Source organism: Cydia fagiglandana, chromosome 11 (genome assembly GCF_963556715.1).
Source record: "Cydia fagiglandana chromosome 11, ilCydFagi1.1, whole genome shotgun sequence".
NCBI lineage: Eukaryota > Metazoa > Arthropoda > Insecta > Lepidoptera > Tortricidae > Cydia > Cydia fagiglandana.
This window is the reverse complement of record NC_085942.1, coordinates 10,705,136-10,727,060: the sequence shown is the minus strand read 5'-3', so window position 1 is coordinate 10,727,060 and position 21,925 is coordinate 10,705,136. Positions and strand designations below refer to the sequence as shown.

The 21,925-nt window shown below is 39.8% G+C and overlaps 2 protein-coding genes across 2 annotated transcripts in view; both read left to right on the top strand.

The window, feature by feature from the left end:
• The window catches only part of LOC134668991 (multifunctional methyltransferase subunit TRM112-like protein), a 246,289-nt gene that overhangs the window by 25,626 nt on the left and 198,738 nt on the right, over positions 1 to 21,925 (top strand). The gene's annotated exons all lie outside the window — the stretch shown is intronic.
• Positions 4,212 to 4,904, top strand: LOC134668540 (uncharacterized). Its single transcript, XM_063525988.1, has one exon. It carries the CDS (start codon positions 4,468 to 4,470, stop codon positions 4,774 to 4,776), a length of 309 nt encoding a protein of 102 aa, XP_063382058.1. The 5' UTR covers positions 4,212 to 4,467; the 3' UTR covers positions 4,777 to 4,904.

The window sequence follows — 21,925 nt, the reverse complement described above, 5'->3', positions numbered from 1 at the left end:
CGGACGATAGTATGCTTGCGAATCTTCGTGGCCAATGATATTATAACTATAATATCATTAAGAACAGATAAAAGAGCGGTATATAAAAGTGGGATTGACTTTGTCTCATTCTTATCATAGTCTTATCTACTTTCATAGGGCAACGACTTGTGCTAATTAATTTACGTGATGAAAAAAATAAGGTCTTGTGCTACAGAAACGGATCTGGAGATAACTTTTATAAAATGTTGTAACTTATTTTGGTCTTGCGTCGTACGTGTTAGTGTTGCGTGGTACAGTCGCCATCAGATATATCGGAGCGGCCAAGATGTTCACAATATCTGAACACGCACTCTAACGCCTTGACAATAGAGATGTGTTCAGATATTTGTGAGCGCCTTGGCCGGTCCGATATATCTGATGGCGACTGTACGTGGGTTCTTTTTCTGAAGGACTGAATTGTGGTGTAATTTATGTCACGCTCTTTCTGACGTTCTTTTTGGGGTTCCTAATTATTTTTCCGCACGTCTTCACGGTCAAAATTCTTACTTATGAAAGAGTGCTGATAATAATACAATATTATCATCACACCGAGCTCATTTTACAATGGAGACTGGAAGTGACCATTAAGAAATGTGATAAAACAACGTAACAATAAAAGTGGTTTGTTAGAAGCGTCTTTATGATTAGTAGATGACTGTTGAAAGAAAAGTACAGTCAGCGACAAAATTTTGTATCAGAGATCTTTAATAATATATTTAGCGGCCTTATACATCACTAACGATATTAAATTCTTCCTGTTGTTCTTAAATCAATCACGTATGGGCGGTGTGGTACAGATTATTTAATCGTATGGCAAACATATTGTAGAAATAGAAACAATATAAGTAATTATAATAAAGTGGCTGAATGGCCTTAGCGGAGACATAGAATTACTTATATTTCCTGTTTAGACTGGGATAAACTTTTATTCCAAAAATTGTTATTGTCCACTAATCAAGTTGTTTTTACTAGTGGGGTATTTTATTGCCCGGAGATACAAAAATAACTAAGTAGTGCAAAGGTGGTTAAGATAAGTCGTATAAATAATTACTTATTGTATGTTGCTAAGCAACAGTAGATTAAATTTAACTAAATTAACGTCATAACACAAAACATGTTATTAATACCTACGTTATCGTACTAATTATGAATAAAAAATATAGTAAGGTAAAGTACCTATTGAGTAGTACAATTATAGTAGTAGGGGAGTCTAAAGGGGGATTTTTGAATTTAATCGAGCGTCTCAGATTAAGTTATGTCGTATGAATGACATATGAAAATTGTAGGTACCTAGCTACCCTACATATTGCTTATTTGACGATTTGAGCGTGATGCAAGGGAGTGCTATGTCTGAAATTTGTAAAAAAGAGTTACCCTGACTTTCTCTGCCAAGTGCCACCCCACCCCGCCATCCAAAATGTCAGCATAACATACGCCATCACCCATCAGTAACACGTGGGAGTGGTACATAAGTGACCCTGCGTAGGTATAGCATCGTGGGCACCCCTACTATACAAACGTTCGTTTTCTATCAAGTTTGGATTTAATCTGCCGCATGTATCATCAATGCTATTAGATTAAGTTCACAGATATTAAATAGTTGAATGACTCAGACGTACAACTTATGAACCAAAGAGTAAATCCTGGCTCGAATTACTAGGCCGCCTATTATATCCCTAACTTTCAAAAGTTATATATATTAGACCCATGCGGAAGAGTACCCTTAAATTAAGTTTGGAGAAATAAAAATTACTAAAGCGTTTTAGTTATGCCCGTTTTGTTAATGCCATAAAAATGAACTCTCATCAACAATCATATTTTAATAAAAATCCTTCCGGATTGTTGTCGCTGACTGAATGTAGATAGTAACAAAAAAAGGATTAATCAGGTATTTTTCTAGTAAACTCTAGTACCTACTTAGCAACAATTGTATACTAAAGGCGCGACCTTTCAACACGTCGTGTAATTGTTATACTATTTGGAGCAGATACTCGTAAATAAGAACTTTTCTCGACTCTTCATTGACTTACTATTGTATCTTTGACCTGTAGACATATGTAGGTAATGCACGCACCACGTGCTTTGATATAACACGGCTCATCTTTGCTTAATTAATATTATATTTAAACAATCAAGAAATTGGTAATGAATCGATATGTAGTTATCATTAATAGTTATGTGTTTAGCTTTACCTTAAATTCTTAGAATAAGGGTTGCCGATTGGACCCTAGGCTTCTCAAGAGAGCTGTGAGCACATTCCATTTATAAAAAAATAACGGGGTTTTCACTTTTGAAAGCAAAAAACTAACATGGGTTCTAAACATGTTAGCATAAATGTCTCCTTTATATGATTAACGAACTATAAATAGGTAGGAGATAGGTACCTAGTGACGTCCACGTACAATTAGATTATGCTTTACTCACTTACTGGCTTGGGAAAGTAGCGAGTTGATGAATGGCCGCCAAGTACTCGTACTTTATAAATAGCACTGGGTTGTTTACTCCGCACTGGCGATAAGGGTACGCGGCTTGCCGTTTCCAGAATTTATGGACAATTTCTAGAAATAACTTGGTTATTAGGCCCATGGGGACAATGTTCATGAGAGAAAATATTTATTTACTCTATTTGGCCCACAACTACCAGATACGGCTCTACATATGACTCTACATATGACTAGATATGACTACACATGACTCTAGATTAACTCTAGATGTTACTCTAGATATGACTAGATATGACTCTAGACTAACTCTAGATATGAATTTCGATTAACTCTACATATAAGTAGATTAACTCTAGATATGACCAAAGAGATTATCATTATATGATTTTGGATTATTTCGGAGTTGCTCTGCTAGATGAACGAGGAAAAACATAATATATCATCTAGTTGCCATTAGCATTGGATTTTGAAAATTGCTCGTTGCTCAGAAATAAGTTTTGAAACCTAACAATCTCACCCATTACTTGGAACTATTTCGCTCCAGTTCATATCGCACAATATATTACTCAGAAAAATAATTGTAATATCTAAATTATCAAATTCTATGACAAAATAACTATACATACTGAATGTACATCTAGATTCTTCTACCAACGTCGCAATTGAATGTCGAATTAGGAGCAACAAGTGTATGCAATCGTTAATGAGGTCTGATAAGCCGGTCTATTCTGGTGAAGATCTAGAACTCGTATCGGAAAAGGACAATATTAATGAGTTGTATCAACAAGGATAACAACGGGTTTTTACCGGTTATGCCACGATATTTACAACTAGACTTCGGACTGAAACAACTACTAACAATAACAAATGAATGTTATTGGCAGTAAATAAATAGTTGTTGTTGTTTACCTCTCGTGCTTTATAACTGATAAAATATAAAGTGAGAGATTCTAAAAGTGAACCTAGAACGTAGCGACTGATGGTACAGGCAGAACTATAGAACCCAAATCATTATTTATTTCATTATTTGTTAGGAAAACTAACAGCTAGAATAACAAGTTAGGTAAAAATATAGAAACAGTAAGCCAATTACAAGTTTCCACAGGTAGATTATATACCTACTAAGTACAATAATATTATCCTAAATAGTGATAAATTATATCCGTAATCTTGTAGCATTTTGGTGACCGCATAGTTGAGTTACCTATCGGAATTTGTGTAAAAAATTGTTGAAATGATTAAATAGCCAAGAACTTTTATATGTATAGATCATCATATTCATTGACTCCCTCCTTCAAATTGCCTGCTGAGATATTATCTACCCACCTCAAGATTCGGTAATTTAATGGCATGGATAGGCACTAAATAAAATACTTGGGTTAATTTGGCCTGATCCTTATTTCGGGGCTAGCTCGCCGACTATATGTAGGTCCTACTCCTACCAAAGTTAATCGTGTAGAGCTAGCAAGTTCTACCGTATTCGAGCGGTCCTAGTTTATCTCGTCTTTATTATGAATTACGAACAGAATTTTGTGTCTGCAAACGTAGAGACATAACATAATTTATTGAGAAACTCTCTCTAAAATGTTTTTTGTAATATTTCTTTCTTAATTTAGTTATAAATTAACCGTAGAAGTAACAAGAAGAGAACTTTGAAATGTATCCTTAATCTTGGTAATGGTAATGTTTAGTCTCTGCTTGGCAAGCAAGTTTGGCTCGCAATTTTACGCAACCTAAAATGGGGTTGGTTTTTACTATCACGAGTTAGGTATATGTAGTAGACATGGTAACGACCTGGCCAATATCGCTCACGAAATTGTGATCACGATATCTCACACAGTTTTAACCGAGATTGTTGTCGGCGCGGCAACTGGCGCCGGACCTACTCGTGAGGTTATCAGCACGGCGCGTGCGCGACGCCACCGCATTGACAATAAATACGTCGAGTGGACACCGGGCGCATCAGTCTTCCAAGTTTGTCACACGATAAGAACGTGCTACGATGGTTAAAAGTGTTCTGCGCGGTGAAACCTGCGGGTACTGCAGCGCGTGCGTGCGTATACGGCTGTGCACGGCGCGCGGCCGGAGTCCTGAACCTTTAGAGTGTGCTTACAAGCATATCTTGGAATCGTACGGGAGCGGCAGCGAAGCGCCCGTGAAGACGCTAGAAGCCCCTAAAGCAGCTTGCTCTTCTTGTCGATGGACGTCGGATGCACAGTTTCCTGAGACCCCGCCCTCCTACAGTGACCTCAGCCAGGAGTGGAGTTCCAGATCTTCCACCCGTTCTCGGACACGCCGGCGCAAGAGATAGATGTTATTGCGTCAGATTTTGGAATTTCTCTACGGGTGCTTATCCCAATGTACGTAATTGACCTTTCACCGTAAAATCTCGTCGGTGAAGATGTCTTCAAAGTGCTACTCTTAATGTATTCGCTGTGTGATGATATGCTAGTCATTTGTAAAATATTACAAATAAATTATGATATTAACACGAGTGGTTTCATTTGACCCCAGCCTTTATCCCCGAGTTAAGAAGTTAGCTTAAATTTTGTGCGGGGGAAATAGAAATAATACACATACACTGCAGTCTGAATATGAACAGCTTTAATTCTAAACATTTTGATTTATTATTCGTGATCACAAAATAAGGTCATTAAAATAAAGTAACATCTCTTAATGTATCACAAATAAAATTATTAAATAAATCTATGCACATGTACGTATGTAGATTTTTTTACCCCATTACTGCGAAGCAAAGAGAAAGGGTTAAGTTTTTAGAACTCTAGTTTATGTGAATAAGTGCATTTGTATTCTTTTCACATTTGTTACCATAGCGTCGATATTACTGAGCTGATTCTGATGAAGTTGATTTGAAAGAGGGAATTTTTGAAGTTCCAATTCACAAAATGAGGGTAGGTACCTAAAACCACAGCTTTCAACAGAAAAAAAAGCTTTCATTGTGATAGCCAGTATACCCTCAAATAACCAGCCTAATAATTATGATAGAGTCGGTCCATGAAAAGTCTGCAGCGGATTTGATAGCCCACGCAGGGCAAGTTTTATTTTAAACGTCAGAATTCTATGAAATAATGACGTATATAGTAACAGCACCAGTCATGGGACATTTAAGAGGGAATTTGGAGTATTTGTGATATTTCCCTAATACATGTGAATGGTCTACCGCTTAGCGTATTGAAAGATGAAAGTCCTATCCGTCTTTCATGTTTCAGGTGTGTTGTATCAAAGATACTGCAATGAGTTTCCACATACTTAACAAATTAAAACTATGCTATTTTTCTCCAGTCATGGACACCAAAGCTCCAGTAATGGGCCCCCCAGTAATGGACACTGCTCTATCAGTATAAAATATTGAAATAGGTCATCAGATCTGGTCCATGTTATCATAATATTGCATTATCATCCGATTTGCATATTTAATTACGAATACAAAATTTCAACTCAATCGGAAATCGGAAAGTAGCTCAAACTCGGCTACCAAGATTTGACCCACACTAACTAACAGGGCAAGTTAAATGAAAGTTTGGAAAAACGATATTAATTTATCCGAAGTCCGAGCATACCTCCTGGTTGACATATTTCGTAACTACATTTTACTTCTGTATTCTTTAAACATGAAATGATGGCATGGCAAGCATCATTATGTAAATTGTCCCATTATAGGAGGTATGCAGTTTTACAGCTCCTATAATGGGATTGGGCCAAATACCACTATTTTTTTACATCTGTGGAGTCACAACATAGTATGTTGTATACCTTATCTCATGGTAAATGCAATTAACAAAACACATTCTAGTTTTCATCAAGTATTAATTAATTAAAATTTAATAAATTAACTCACCTCTCTTAGCGAAGTTGTTAAGAATTCGAAGTGGTATTTTTTTAGGGTTCCGTACCCAAAGGGTAAAACGGGACCCTATTACTAAGACTTCGCTGTCCGTCCGTCCGTCCGTCCGTCCGTCCGTCCGTCTGTCACCAGGCTGTATCTCACGACCCGTGATAGCTAGACAGTTGAAATTTTCACAGATTATGTATTTCTGTTGCCGCTATAACAACAAATACTAAAAACAGAATAAAATAATTTTTAAGAAAAAAAAACCGACTTCTATGGGGCCCGGTGAAAGATTATGGTAGATGGTGCACTATGTAGAAAAGGAGGTAAAACCAGTACTTTCTAGTAGCATTTCGTTTCCGTAAGGGTCGTAGTTCTAGCCTAACCTAACCCACTTCTCTGATAGCAGTTCGGTTCTGTGAGGATCGCAGTTCGAACCTAATCAAACCCACTTTTCTAGTAGCATTTCGTTTCTGTAAGGCTCGCAGTTCTAACCAAACCTAACCCACTTAACGGCGCATGCGGTGCGGTGTACGGGAGTTTGAGCGGGAGGGGTTTGGCATCATCATACCCACATTTTATGGTAGGTAATCATAGTGGTTTATTTAGTTTAGGTATCATAGTGGTTTTCCGGGTCAAGGTCCGGGTCTCTGAGTGAGAGTCCGGGTCCGAGTTCCGGTCCGAGTCCGGGTCCGGGTCCGGGTCCGAGTCCGGGTCCGAGTCCGGGTCCGAGTCCGGGTCCGAGTCCGAGTCCGGGTCCGAGTCCGGGTCCGAGTCCGGTTCCGAATCCGAGTCCGAGTCCGGGTCCGAACCGGATCCGGGTATGAGTCCGGGTCCCAGTCCAAGTCAAAATCGAAATTCGAAATCACCAAACATGTACTATGCGTCGTTGAAGAGTTCTGTTCTGATCATCATCAGCAGTTCCACTTCATCAAATGCGACAGTTTTTAATGTAAATGCTTGATTTTATGATGAAAATACAAAAAATTCTATACGTATGCCTTTAAGATTTGAGGAGTTCCCTCGATTCCTTATGGATCCCATCATCAGAACTCGAGCTCGACAGAAATGTGGCCTAAAAACTAAACGTGCTTAACAAACATAACGAAGAGGACAAATCGCCAAACGTGAACTATGCGTCGTTGAAGAGTTCCGTTCTGATCATCATCAGCAGTTCCACTTCATCAAATGCGACAGTTTTTAATGAAAATGCTTGATTTTCTGATGAAAATACAAAAATCTCTATACGCATGCCTTTAAAATTTGAGGAGTTCCCTCGATTTCTCATGGATCCCATCATCAGAACTCAAGCTTGACAAAATTGTGGCTTAAAAACTTAACTTGCTTAACAAACATAACGAAGAGGACAAATCGCCAAAGGTGAACTATGCGTCGTTGAAGAGTTCCGTTCTGATCATCATCAGCAGTTCCACTTCATCAAATGTCACGTTTTTGAATGTATATGCTTGATTTGTTGATAGAAACACAAAAATCACCATATGTATGCCTTTAAGATTTGAGGAGTTCCGTCGATTCCTCATAGATCCCATCATCAGAACTGGATTTTGACAAAAACGGGACCAATCTGTATGCATATACATACAATCAAAAAAATAATTTTCAAAATCGGTCCAGTAATTACGGAGATATGGAGTAACAAACATAAAAAAAAAAAATAAAAAAAAAAAAAAAAAAAACATACAACCGAATTGATAACCTCCTCCTTTGGGATTTGGAAGTCGGTTAATAAAGATTTAAATGGGGCTCCCATACAACAAACGTGATTTTTGACCAAAGTTATTTTTTTTTAATTAAAGTTACAAGACTATATGGTTGGATTTGGGGTTGAACAAAAGATATTAAAATTTTACAGAAACGGTTTTTTTTTCATCTCTCTAGCTCTAAAAATAAAGATTTTAGACCCGGGTCAAATTTTTATTTTTCATTTTTTAATTTTTTTTTGTCCAAATCGGTCCCAAAAAAGGTCTATGTATACGGAAATGCATTAATCGTTTAGTACTATGTACTAACGACAGCTCAAAACTGAAGTCCATTTTGCTTTATCTCTTACCGTTTTCGAGATATATCGTTCTGAAGGTACGAATTTACGAAAAAACTTTGCTATTAACTCCATCAGGCGCTGATGACTTTTTGTATGGATATATTGAAATCCGACTCGCACTTGACCGTTTTACATAGATTAATTTTTTTTTGTAATTTCGGGTTAGTAAGTTCGGGTCATGATTTATATGGTAATCATCATCATCATCATCATCATCATCATCATACTGCTGCTGAGTATAGGCCTCTCTTCGTGTACGCCACTTATATACATGCATTTATGTGTATGGTAATATTTAGTAAGTGACATGGCATAATGTATATTGACATAATCTGTCAAACTGTCAAATTTGTTTTTTTTTGTCAAATTTAGTGTAAAGTATTATATTTTGTCATAGTTTAGTACTAAATGTCAATGTTGGGTAATTTTTTGTAGACTGCATTTCTCATCTTAAGGGCCGGCAACGCACTTGCAGCCCCAGTGATCGCTGTGCTTATGTATTTTTGGGCAAGTTTTTGGGTTTCGTATGGGAATATTTGGTACAAAGGGACATGTTACAGTGTCCCAGTGTATATTGACATGATCTGTCAAACTGTCAAATTTGACAGTTTTTGTCAAATTTAGTGTAAGATCATATTTTGTCATGGTTAAGTACAAAATAAAATTACTTAAATATTATTATTGAATAGAATAGAATAGAATAGAATAGAATAGGTAATTATATGGTAATCATCATCATCATCATTTTCGCTTTCAGTCGCCCACTGCTGACCTATAGGCCTCTCTTCGTGTACGCCACTTATATACATGCATTTATGTGTATGGTAATATTTAGTACAAAGTGACATGGCATAATGTATATTGACATAATCTGTCAAACTGTCAAATTTGTTTTTTTTTGTCAAATTTAGTGTAGAGTATTATATTTTGTCATAGTTTAGTACTAAATGTCAATGTTGGGTAATTTTTTGTAGACTGCATTTCTCATCTTAAGGGCCGGCAACGCACTTGCAGCCCCAGTGATCGCTGTGCGTATGTATTTTTGGGCGAGTTTTTGGGTTTCGTATGGGAATATTTGGTACAAAGGGACATGTTACAGTGTCCCAGTGTATATTGACATGATCTGTCAAACTGTCAAATTTGACAGTTTTTGTCAAATTTAGTGTAAGATCATATTTTGTCATGGTTAAGTACAAAATAAAATTAATTAAATATTATTATTGAATAGAATAGAATAGAATAGGTAATTATATGGTAATCATCATCATCATCATTTTCGCTTTCAGTCGCCCACTGCTGACCTATAGGCCTCTCTTCGTGTACGCTACTTATATACATGCATTTATGTGTATGGTAATATTTAGTACAAAGTGACATGGCATAATGTATATTGACATAATCTGTCAAACTGTCAAATTTGTTCGTTTTTGTCAAATTTAGTGTAAAGTATTATATTTTGTCATAGTTTAGTACTAAATGTCAATGTTGGGTAATTTTTTGTAGACTGCATTTCTCATCTTAAGGGCCGGCAACGCACTTGCAGCCCCAGTGATCGCTGTGCTTATATATTTTTGGGCGACTTTTTGGGTTTCGTATGGGAATATTTGGTACAAAGTGACATGTTATAGTGTCCCAGTGTATATTGACATGATCTGTCAAACTGTCAAATTTGACAGTTTTTTTGTCAAATTTAGTGTAAGATCATATTTTGTCATGGTTAAGTACAAAATAAAATTACTTAAGTATTATTGTTGACAGATACTGTCAAATGGGATGTTGTTTGACAGAATCTGTAAGAATCTTGAAAGTTGAAAGTTTTTTAATAAATATGGATCTTGCTTACGCAGCGTCTTATGTAGGCGAACATCGCGCGACCCCGAAGCGAAACGGCGGGACGCGACGCGAGGCGGCTCAATCAATCCTTTGATGCCCATAGAAGTGTCCTATGTAAGCGATCTCGTTGTGACCGCGGTGCGGCGCGATTTGATGAATGCTGATGGTCCTCGTTATTATGCTCAAGGCATTAGTCTTAAATAGTAGGTACTTAAGATAAGGTGTTGTATAGTAATCAAAGTGAATGAGGTTCAGTCGGCACGCGTTGATGTCTTTTTAAATTATGTTTGTTTCATAGGAGTTTCTTTAGGAAATTTTGTTCTTAGGGTTCCGTACCCAAAGGGTAAAACGGGATCCTATTACTAAGACTCCGCTGTCCGTCCGTCAGAGTTGGGCGTAATCAATTCCTTTTGGAATTAAATTACACATTACATTACAGTAATCATAATTCCTTAGTAATCGATTCCTTTGGTAATCGAAATTACTGGAATCAAATCCGCTGATTACTTGCGTACTTGATTCCTTTGGAATTGAATATATCTAAGTACAAGTGTAATCGTGATTCCTTCGTAATCATTTACTCCAGTAATCTGATTACGTAATATTGTTCAGACTAAATTACATTACTCGGTGTAAAAATACTTTTGATCGTTCTTCTCCCAGCCATAAATACACTTTTTGTGTGAAACTGTATCATATAAGTTTTCGGGGGCGCAGATTTCGAAAATGATGATAGTTTTGGAATCCGACATATCTACCGTGCACTTTGACATAAAAGTCGTCACGGGTGTCGTTTTATAGGTTTCAGGGAGTGCAGAATGCGAAAATGATGACAGTTTTGGAATCCGACATGTCTGCCGTGCACTTTGACATAAAAGTCGTCATGGGTGTCGTTTTATAGGTTTCAGGGAGTGCCGGTTTCGAAAATGATGACAGTTTTGGAATCCAACATGTCTGCCGTGCACTTTGACATAAAAGTCGTCATGGGTGTCGTTTTATAGGTTTCAGGGAATGCAGAATGCGAAAATGATGACAGTTTTGGAATCCGACATGTCTGCCGTGCATTTTGACATAAAAGCCGTCATGGGTGTCGTTTTATAGGTTTCAGGGAGTGCCGGTTTCGAAAATGATGACAGTTTTGGAATCCGACATGTCTGCCGTGCACTTTGACATAAAAGTCGTCACTGGTGTCGTTTTATAGGTTTCAGGGAGTGCAGAATGCGAAAATGATGACAGTTTTGGAATCCGACAGGTCTGCCGTGCACTTTGACATAAAAGTCGTCATGGGTGTCGTTTTATAGGTTTCAGGGAGTGCCGGTTTAGAAAATGATGACAGTTTTGGAATCCGACATGTCTGCCGTGCACTTTGACATAAAAGTCGTCATGGGTGTCGTTTTATAGGTTTCAGGGAGTGCCGGTTTCGAAAATGATGACAGTTTTGGAATCCGACATGTATGCCGTGCACTTTGACATAAAAGTCGTCATGGGTGTCGTTTTATAGGTTTCAGGGAGTGCAGAATTCGAAAATGATGACAGTTTTAGGATCCGACATGTCTGCCGTGCACTTTGACATAAAAGTCGTCATGGGTGTCGTTTTATAGGTTTCAGGGAGTGCCGGTTTCGAAAATGATGACAGTTTTGGAATCCGACATGTCTGCCGTGCACTTTGACATAAAAGTCGTCATGGGTGTCGTTTTATAGGTTTCAGGGAGTGCAGAATTCGAAAATGATGACAGTTTTAGAATCCGACATGTCTGCCGTGCACTTTGACATAAAAGTCGTCATGGGTGTCATTTTATAGGTTTCAGGGAGTGCAGAATTAGAAAATGATGACAGTTTTGGAATCCGACATGTCTGCCGTACACTTTGACATAAAAGTCGTCATGGGTGTCGTTTTATAGGTTTCAGGGAGTGCCGGTTTCGAAAATGATGACAGTTTTGGAATCCGACATGTCTGCCGTGCACTTTGACATAAAAGTCGTCATGGGTGTCGTTTTATAGGTTTCAAGGAGTGCAGAATGCGAAAATTATGTCAGTTTTGGAATCCGACATGTCTGCCGTGCACTTTGACATAAAAGTCGTCTTGGGTGTCGTTTTATAGGTTTACGTAATGACGCTTTTATGTCAAAGTGCACGGCAGACATGTCGGATTCCTAAGCTGTCATCATTTTCGAAACCGGCTCTCCCTGAAACCTATAAAACGACACCCATGACGACTTTTATGTCAAAGTGTACGGCAGACATGTCGGATTCCAAAACTGTCATCATTTTCGCATTCTGCACTCCCTGAAACCTATAAAATGACACCCATGACGACTTTTATGTCAAAGTGCACGGCAGACATGTCGGATTCCAAAACTGTCATCATTTTCGAAACCGGCACTCCCTGAAACCTATAAAACGACATCCATGACGACTTTTATGTCAAAGTGCACGGCAGACATGTCGGATTCCAAAACTGTCATCATTTTCGCATTCTGCACTCCCTGAAACCTATAAATGCCCACGGATCTAGACGATGGCTTGACCACTGTGTGGTGACAAGCGCCGCGCGAACCACGGTTGTTAGTGCGGCAGTGCTATACAATGTTTATTGGTCCGACCACTACCCTTTGTTATTGGAATGTGATTTTAAGCTGATTAAGGCAAAAGTTCAAATTAATCTTTCGTGTCCCTTTGATAAGGTGCAATGGGGTGAACGGGACTCGGAACAAGTGGAAAAATATACGAATTGTTGTACGAATAAACTTAAGGATATTAACTTTCCTACCGAATTCTCGGTCTGCGCAGATAGGATGTGTTCAAATACCGATCATAAAAATAAGTTAAGAGATTTGTATAATAATATAATATCTATACTAAAATTATCCGCGAAACAGTCCTATAAGTGTGTTAAGCGTGGAAAGAATAGGTACATAACGGGCTGGAATTTACACGTTGGTGAAGCTCACCGGGAGGCTCGGTTTTGGTTTCAGTGGTGGGTAACGTATGGTAAACCGGCTGCTGGCTATGTCTACAATAAGATGCGCGAAACTAAAATAGTTTTTAAAAACAAGTTAAAGTACTGTCAGAAACATGAGCATGATATAAAGATGGACATTATTGCTAAAAATTATTCTAATCGGAACTTTGGAAAATTCTGGAAAAACACTGCTAAATTAAATTCTAGGGCTAGCCTTCCTGTAAGTGTCGCCAACTATTCAGAACCCTCTGCTATCGCTAATGCTTTCCAGCAACACTTCACAGCCGGACTCACCCGCCAAGCGCTTGGGGTGCTCGATGCTGAGGCTGAAGTCGGTACCCAGCCCGTTAGATTTTCTGCCAAGCAGGTTGCTGGTAAAATTAGTAAGATGCATAGGGGAAAATCGCCAGGACATGACGGCCTCAGTATTGAGCATCTCAAGCATGCGGGTGTGCACTTACCAGTAGTCTTGTCAATGTTCTATAACTTATGTATTAGTCATAGTTACTTACCCGAGGAACTTGTGAAAACAATTGTTGTGCCTGTCATAAAAAATAAAACAGGGGACGCTTCTGACATATCCAATTACAGGCCGATATCGCTTGCCACGGTTGTGGCCAAGGTGCTGGACGGTTTGCTTGATGACATTTTAGGACAAAATATTAAACTACATGATGCTCAATTCGGATTTAGGCCGGGTTTATCGACTGAAAGCGCAATCCTATGTCTTAAGCAGACCGTCCATTACTATACGTCACGTGAGACGCCGGTATTTGCCTGTTTTTTGGATTTGTCAAAAGCATTTGACATGGTGTCTTACGACCTATTATGGAGGAAACTACTCAAGGACACGACGGTCCCCCGTAACGTCATCTCACTGCTTCAGCATTGGTATGGTAACCAAAAAAACAGTGTTAAGTGGGCGGGCGCCTTGTCCAAGGAGTACGTGATGCAATGCGGGGTCAGACAGGGTGGATTGAGCTCTCCTACATTGTACAAGGACGGTGACAGCGCGACGTTGCTGGACCACGCATATTCAAACATCCGTGGAGACCGTGTGTCCGCAACATGCGTTGTCACTAACCTGAGTGACCATACAGCGCAGCGACTCACCGTGCCGCGCATCGCACACTCGTCGTCCCCACTGATAACGAAACGGGTTTTTAGCGATACAAACATAACATCTTTTGTAACTGCGCTTGAGTCTATAGATTGGAGAGGCATAGTGGCTAAGCACAAGGGCAATTGCAATCAATTCGCAACTACAATTGTTAACATCTTCACATACCTGCTCGAGATACATTTTCCATTAAAAAATATAAATACTCATCCCAAAAAGAACCCATGGATCGACAAAGAACTTAAAGACTTTCAATTGTTAGTTTTCGATTTTATTAAATTATCAAACAAATACCCAGGTAATATTTCTTTACATGACGCTACAAATGAAATAGTTAAATCATACAATAACAAGTTAAAAAGTAAACGTACCACGTATTTTAATTCATTAATCAGTAACAACCCCAATAAAAGTAAAGCAATGTGGAAGGCCATAAACATCGAGCTAGCTCGGGCGCCGCGCCCGCGCGTCGACTACACCGAGCTGCTGACGGACAGCGCCGGCCGCCAGTTTGCAACCAAACAACTCGCGGTAGACGCGCTCAACCACGAGTTCGTAACGGCTGCCACCGCATGCGGCGCACCCGCAGCCGATCACAGCGGCTGTATCTCTTCCTTATCTGACGGGTATGTCGCCAGTGATAGTTCTATAAGACTCAGGCCTTTTACACCAGATGAAGTCGCAAACATATTTAAAACTTCTATCGCAACAAAAAACAGTACCGACGTTTACGGCCTTTCCGCTAATCTTTTAAAACGAGCTAGTCCCGCAATTAGTTACGTTCTTTGTGAACTGTTCAATGGCTGCATGCGTACAGGAGTATACCCAGAGAGTCTGAAAAAAGTAAAAATAAGCCCCCTTTACAAAGGTAAGGGTAAAAAATCTGTAATAAAATCTTACCGCCCAATATCCCTGGTCCCAGTGCCCAGCAAATGTTTCGAAGTAGGTATAAACAAGAGGCTACTCAGTTTTTGGACAGAAGGGAATACACTGTCGGACAGCCAATATGCCTACCGCCAGGGCAGGTCCACCACAGACCTAGTGCGAGAGGTAGTGCGCTGCGTAGTGGGCGCTCGCGAGACGGGGCGCCACGTAGCTGTTATCTGCTGCGACCTGTCCCGTGCCTTTGACACGGCAGACCACGTACTCGTCGCCAATAAGCTGGCCCACTACGGCATCCGAGGCCCAGCCACCAAGCTAATATTGTCCTTTATGTCTGACAGAGCGCAAGTGGTGGTAGGCGACGGGGGAAAGGTTGTATCTGCAGAGTTACAAAATTTGATGGGGGTCCCTCAAGGGTCATGCCTCTCCAACACCCTGTTCAGCGTTTTGCTGAACGATCTGCCCAAGGCGATAAAAGGCGCCGATATATTCATGTACGCAGATGACGTCACGGCAGTCGTCAGCACTACCGCTGGGCGGGAGTTGGAAGTGGCTCTAAACCTCGTCATGGAGCAATTACACCAATGGTTTCAGAGAAACGGCTTAGCTCTGAACAAAGAAAAAACCAGCTACATGGTATACAAGCTAAACGGCCATACAAGCCCAACCATGAAGGTGTGCGCCGGCGGTGCCCCTATACAGCACGTGAACGGCGCACGCCTGCTCGGCTTCCACCTAGACAGCGCGCTAACATGGGAAACGCACATCGACGAACTATGCAAGAGAGTGGGAAGTGCGTGCTTCGCGCTGCGGCGGTTGACGATTACCGCCGGAAGGGGTGCAGTGCGACAGTGTTATTTCGCGACAGTGCATTCGCTCCTGACTTACGGCGTCGAGCTGTGGGGCCGTGCCTCTGACTGGAGGCGTGTGTTCTCGCAGCAAAAACGCGCCATCCGCGCGATGGCTGGTAAAGCGGAGGATGCCCCTGCGCGTGACCTCTTCCGCGACTTAAAGATCCTGCCTCTGCCTTGCTTACTCATATACCAGGTTTCAGTTTTCACACACGAGAACCTCGATATGTTCAAGCGCAGAGGAGCGAACGCCAACTATATCCTGCGCAGTAATAGACTCCACAATAGGCTGGTCGCGGAACCACACAAACTCGCCAAGTCAGAGCGATCTGTGTACTATTTAGGCCCCTCGATTTACAATCGCCTGCCTAAGTCGGTTAGAGATGCAACTTCCACCGCGGCCTTCAAGGTCAGGCTTAAGAAGTGGTTAACGCAGGAGACATTCTATTCATACGACGAGTTTTTTAGCCTGTCGATTGTTGATTAATTGTTTAAAATTAGATAATATTGTTATGACATACATATTAAGATATTCAAATAAACAAGAAAATAATGGACATACAATGCGAATAAACTGTAGCTAATTGGATTAATTATATTCGTTAGCTATTTATTGGCTTATATAATTATTAAAATATTATTCAATAAATTAAATTAAATGTTATTTTTTACACTATGGTATTGTCAACATTGTACCTACCTCGACATGTAACAATTGTTATTAAATATATTTCATTTCATTTCATTTCATTTCATTTCATTTCATTTCATTTCAATTTGTATATGAATGGCCTCATCGAGGAGCTCAGCAGCGCTTGTGTTGGATGTCACATAGAACACGTATGTGTCAATAACCTAAGCTATGCTGATGACATGGTGCTGCTGAGCCCCTCGATGGGTGGTCTCATAAAAATGTTAGGTATTTGCGAAAGGTATGCTGAGGCCCATGGGCTCAGGTACAATGCGTCTAAAAGCGAGCTCTTGCAATTTAAATCAGGCAATAAAAGTTACCGAATGCAGGAGGTTAAGCTTTGCGGAACTCCGTTAAAGAGAGTGGACAAATTTAAGTACCTGGGCCACTGGGTCACGGACACACTGTCTGACAACGAGGACATCGAGCGGGAGCGCCGAGCGCTGTGTGTCCGCTGTAACATGTTATCCCGCAGGTTCGCACGTGGCAGTAGAGAAGTAAAGCTAATTTTGTTCAAAGCTTTTTGTCAAACTTTCTACACGTGCGGTCTGTGGGCTAATTTTACGCAGCGGGCGTATAGCGCTCTGAGAGTCCAGTACAATGATGCATTTAGGATGCTGTTTAGGTTGCCGCGGTACTGTAGCGCCTCAGCAATGTTTGCTGAGGCTAGAACAGACTGTTTTTTCGCCATCATGAGGAAGCGATGCGCGTCACTCCTCAATCGCAGCCGAAGCAGCACGAACAGCATCCTAAGTACGCTGGCGCAGCGTTGGGACTCGCCCCTGGTCAAGCGGTGTGTACAGCTACACTCACCTGTTGCTGCTCCGCCGCGAAAGCTATGAATGTTTTGTTTTGTTTGTTTGTTTGTTTCGTCTTAATTATAATACTAACTATAGATATAAGTTACTGTAATGACTAACCCTATATATGGACCATATGTTCGAAATAAAAATATTTCATTTCATTTCATTATAAAACGACACCCGTGACGACTTTTATGTCAAAGTGCACGGCAGACATGTCAGATTCCAAAACTGACATAATTTTCGCATTCTGCACTCCTTGAAACCTATAAAACGACACCCATGACGACTTTTATGTCAAAGTGCACGGCAGACATGTCGGATTCCAAAACTGTCATCATTTTCGAAACCGGCACTCCCTGAAACCTATAAAACGACACCCATGACGACTTTTATGTCAAAGTGCACGGCAGACATGTCGGATCCTAAAACTGTCATCATTTTCGAATTCTGCACTCCCTGAAACCTATAAAACGACACCCATGACGACTTTTATGTCAAAGTGCACGGCAGACATGTCGGATTCCAAAACTGTCATCATTTTCGAAACCGGCACTCCCTGAAACCTATAAAACGACACCCATGACGACTTTTATGTCAAAGTGCACGGCAGACATGTCGGATTCCAAAACTGTCATCATTTTCGCATTCTGCACTCCCTGAAACCTATAAAACGACACCCGTGACGACTTTTATGTCAAAGTGCACGGCAGACATGTCGGATTCCAAAACTGTCATCATTTTCGAAACCGGCACTCCCTGAAACCTATAAAACGACACCCGTGACGACTTTTATGTCAAAGTGCACGGTAGACATGTCGGATTCCAAAACTGTCATCATTTTCAAATTCTGCACTCCCTGAAACCTATAAAACGACACCCATGACGACTTTTATGTCAAAGTGCACGGCAGACATGTCGGATTCCAAAACTGTCATCATTTTCGAAATCTGCTCACCTGATTCAAGTAAGGTGCATCTATATCTAGTAAGCCAACATTCACAACATCTATACATATCTACTATCAAAATGTACTTTTGATAGTAGAAGTACAAAATGTAATCTGAAAGGAATCAAGTAATGCATTCCTGTAATGAGGAATCGACAATGATTCCAATTACTAGGAATTGTAATATTAGAAAAACTGATTCCTGATTCCTCAAATGGAATTGTACTTAGTAATTCGGTATTATAGATTACAAAGTAATCTGGGAATCGGTAATCAGATTACAAAGTAATTTCGAGTAATCGTGGAATCAGGAATCAATTACGAAATGCCCATCTCTGCCGTCCGTCCGTCCGTCCGTCCGTCACCAGGCTGTATCTCACGAACCGTGATAGCTAGACAGCTGATATTTTCACAGTTGACGTATTTCTGTTGCCGCTATAACAACAAATACTAAAAACATAATAAAATAAAGATTTAAGTGGGGCTCCCATACAACAAACGTCATTTTTGACCGAAGTTAAGCAACGTCGGGTGGGGTCAGTACTTGGATGGGTGACCGTTTTTTTAGATAATGGTACGGAACCCTTCGTGTGCGAGTCCGACTCGCACTTGGCCGGTTTTTTCAGTGACACGACAACTTTTGGGTTGACGCCAATTTCTTAAAAAACAACCAAATTTAATAAAAATTCAAACTGAAACAGCTCTAGGACCCTTATTTATGATAATATACAGGCAGTGTTTATAAACTACTTTTAGACACTTATTTTACAGGATTTGTGGTTTTTTGTCCCATTACTGGTTCCACGCCCATCATAGGGTACACTACTATAAATGACACTTGCACCGCGTGGGCTATCAAATCCGCTGCAAACTGTCCATGGTCCGACTCTAGCAGCTCGATCTCGCTTGACTGCATTTAATACCGTGGTTAGGTATCAACTATTAGATACAGACATAGGATATAGGATCAAGAACGGTCATTATCCGACTTCAATTTCATAGGAGGAGGTTCTGTATTCGGTTGTGGCTATGTTTTTTTATGGAAGAGCTTGTACAGGTATTACTTGCTGCGATCAAAGTGTTATGATTTGTTCGCTATCTTATCTAGGAAATACAAATTCGGAACATATAATAACTAGTATACTATGTATTTGAGCGTAAACGAAAAGGCAAAATATAATATCTTGTTCGTATTCGTACAGTAGGTATCTAAGTATATATATTACACAAGTTATTTATATTCAGGATTTATGTAGGAACATGAAATATTATAGAAAAACAGGATATGTTTAGACAGAAGGTATTAAGTAAGTACATAATATTATTTTACATGTATTTACAATGTTGCGTATACATTGATTTAATATAAGATACGGTGGGATGGTGTATGAAAGCCAAGAATTAGTTACATTCCTACTTACCTTTATAAGAATAGTAAGGTCGTCTTGGCCTTCTTAAGTATCTAAAGTACTAAAGTCTTAATTTTATTATTACGTGTTTACGTTATTCAAGAAAGTTCGCAGAACTTCTGGCCCCAATTTCACATCGGTGACAGGTGCGGCGAATTGTAAAATCACTGTTGCTGACGTCACAGGCATCCATGGGCTACGATTACCACTTACCATCGGGCGGGCCGTATTCCTGTTTGCCACCATCATTGTATTATTTAAAAAAACTTTATTATATCGGAAAAAAACAGATATTTCTCCTGCGAAGTTTCTGACAATTGTCAAAGATTTAGAAGAATTGTAGGTAATTCTTGACAGGTAATGAGTTATATGTCGGAATTTCGTGACAATTGTAGTGTTTCTTGTGACAATTGTCATAAACTTAGCAAGAGAAATATCTGTTTTTTTCCGATATCATAAAGTTTTTTTTAATGATACAATGATGGTGGCAAACAGGAATACGGCCCGCCCGATGGTAAGCGGTAACCGTAGCCCATGGATGCCTGTGACGTCAGCAACAGTGATTTTACAATTCGTCGCACCTGTCACGTTGGTGAAACAGGGGCCTGGTAGAAAGTAGGTAGGTACCGGGATAAAATAGTCACAGGTTTAGGAAATAATTGTAGTCACATATGTATATGTATTGGTAGGATTGGAATCCTTTTTAGGGTTCCGTACCTCAAATGGAAAAAACGGAACCCTTATAGGATCACTCGTGCGTCTGTCTGTCTGTCCGTCTGTCACAGCCTATTTTCTCGGAAACTACTGATTATTAAGTTGAAATTTGGTACACATATGTAAATTAGTGACCCAAAGGTGGACATGTTTTTAGGGTTCCGTACCCAAAGGGTAAAACGGGACCCTATTACTAAGACTTCGCTGTCCGTCCGTCCGTCTGTCCGTCCGTCCGTCCGTCCGTCCATCCGTCCGTCCGTCCGTCCGTCCGTCCGTCCGTCCGTCCGTCCGTCTGTCACCAGGCTGTATCTCACGAGCCGTGATAGCTAGACAGTTGAAATTTTCACAGATGATGTATTTCTGTTGCCGCTATAACAACAAATACTAAAAACAGAATAAAATAAAGATTTAAATGGGGCTCCCATACAACAAACGTGATTTTTGACCAAAGTTAAGCAACGTCGGGAGTGGTCAGGATACTTGATACTTGGATGGGTGACCGTTTTTTTTTTGCTTTTTTTTGTTTTATTTGTTTTTTTTTTTGCATTATGGTACGGAACCCTTCGTGCGCGAGTCCGACTCGCACTTGCCCGTTTTTTTTTTATAATTTTAAAATACATAGGCTTGAAGTTAATTAAGACCATTTCCCCCCACTTTATCTTCGAAACTACTGGGCCTAAAATTTTGAAAAAAAAATACACAAAATAGTTCTTTGCCTTTAGATGACAGGAAAACCTATTAGAAATGTGCAGTCAAGCGTGAGTCGGACTTATGTACTTACCTAATAGAAACGCGAGTCCGACTCGCACTTGGCCGGTTTTTTTAAGTGTACATTAATATTGAAAATATAACAAAACAGTGCTGCTTTAGGTAAACCAATGCCCATGGATACGAAAGCGGAAGCACATAATTATGTAATATACCGAATTTAATTCATGTTGGGGTGGGGGCTATTATAGTGTGGGATGCAAGTACATTTCACACAGAACATATTTATCACTCTCACCAATATACACCGTGTTTTTTTTTATTTCCGTTAATTTCAAGGGTGCATTCCTGAGCTTATTAAATTAAGTAACTTTCTCAAAGACACCGATATTCTAATTAACTCTATTTCGGAGATAATCAATAATTTATTTTTTTCCTATAAGGCCTCTACAAGCGTGTACACTTACCTTAGGGCTGGTATACATATTGATTAGTGTTTAGAAAGAGTTTATACATTTGCTACTAAACTTAAGTACAATCTCGGTCGATCGATGTTCAAAATGACATTGATATGTCACAGATTTCAATTGTTTGGATGAGTTAAATGTAATGCCCGTGTTACAACA

Coding starts and splice junctions, on each gene's coding strand:
- LOC134668540 (XM_063525988.1), top strand. CDS start 4,468: ATGGTTAAAAGTGTTCTGCGCGGTGAAACCTGCGGGTACTGCAGCGCG.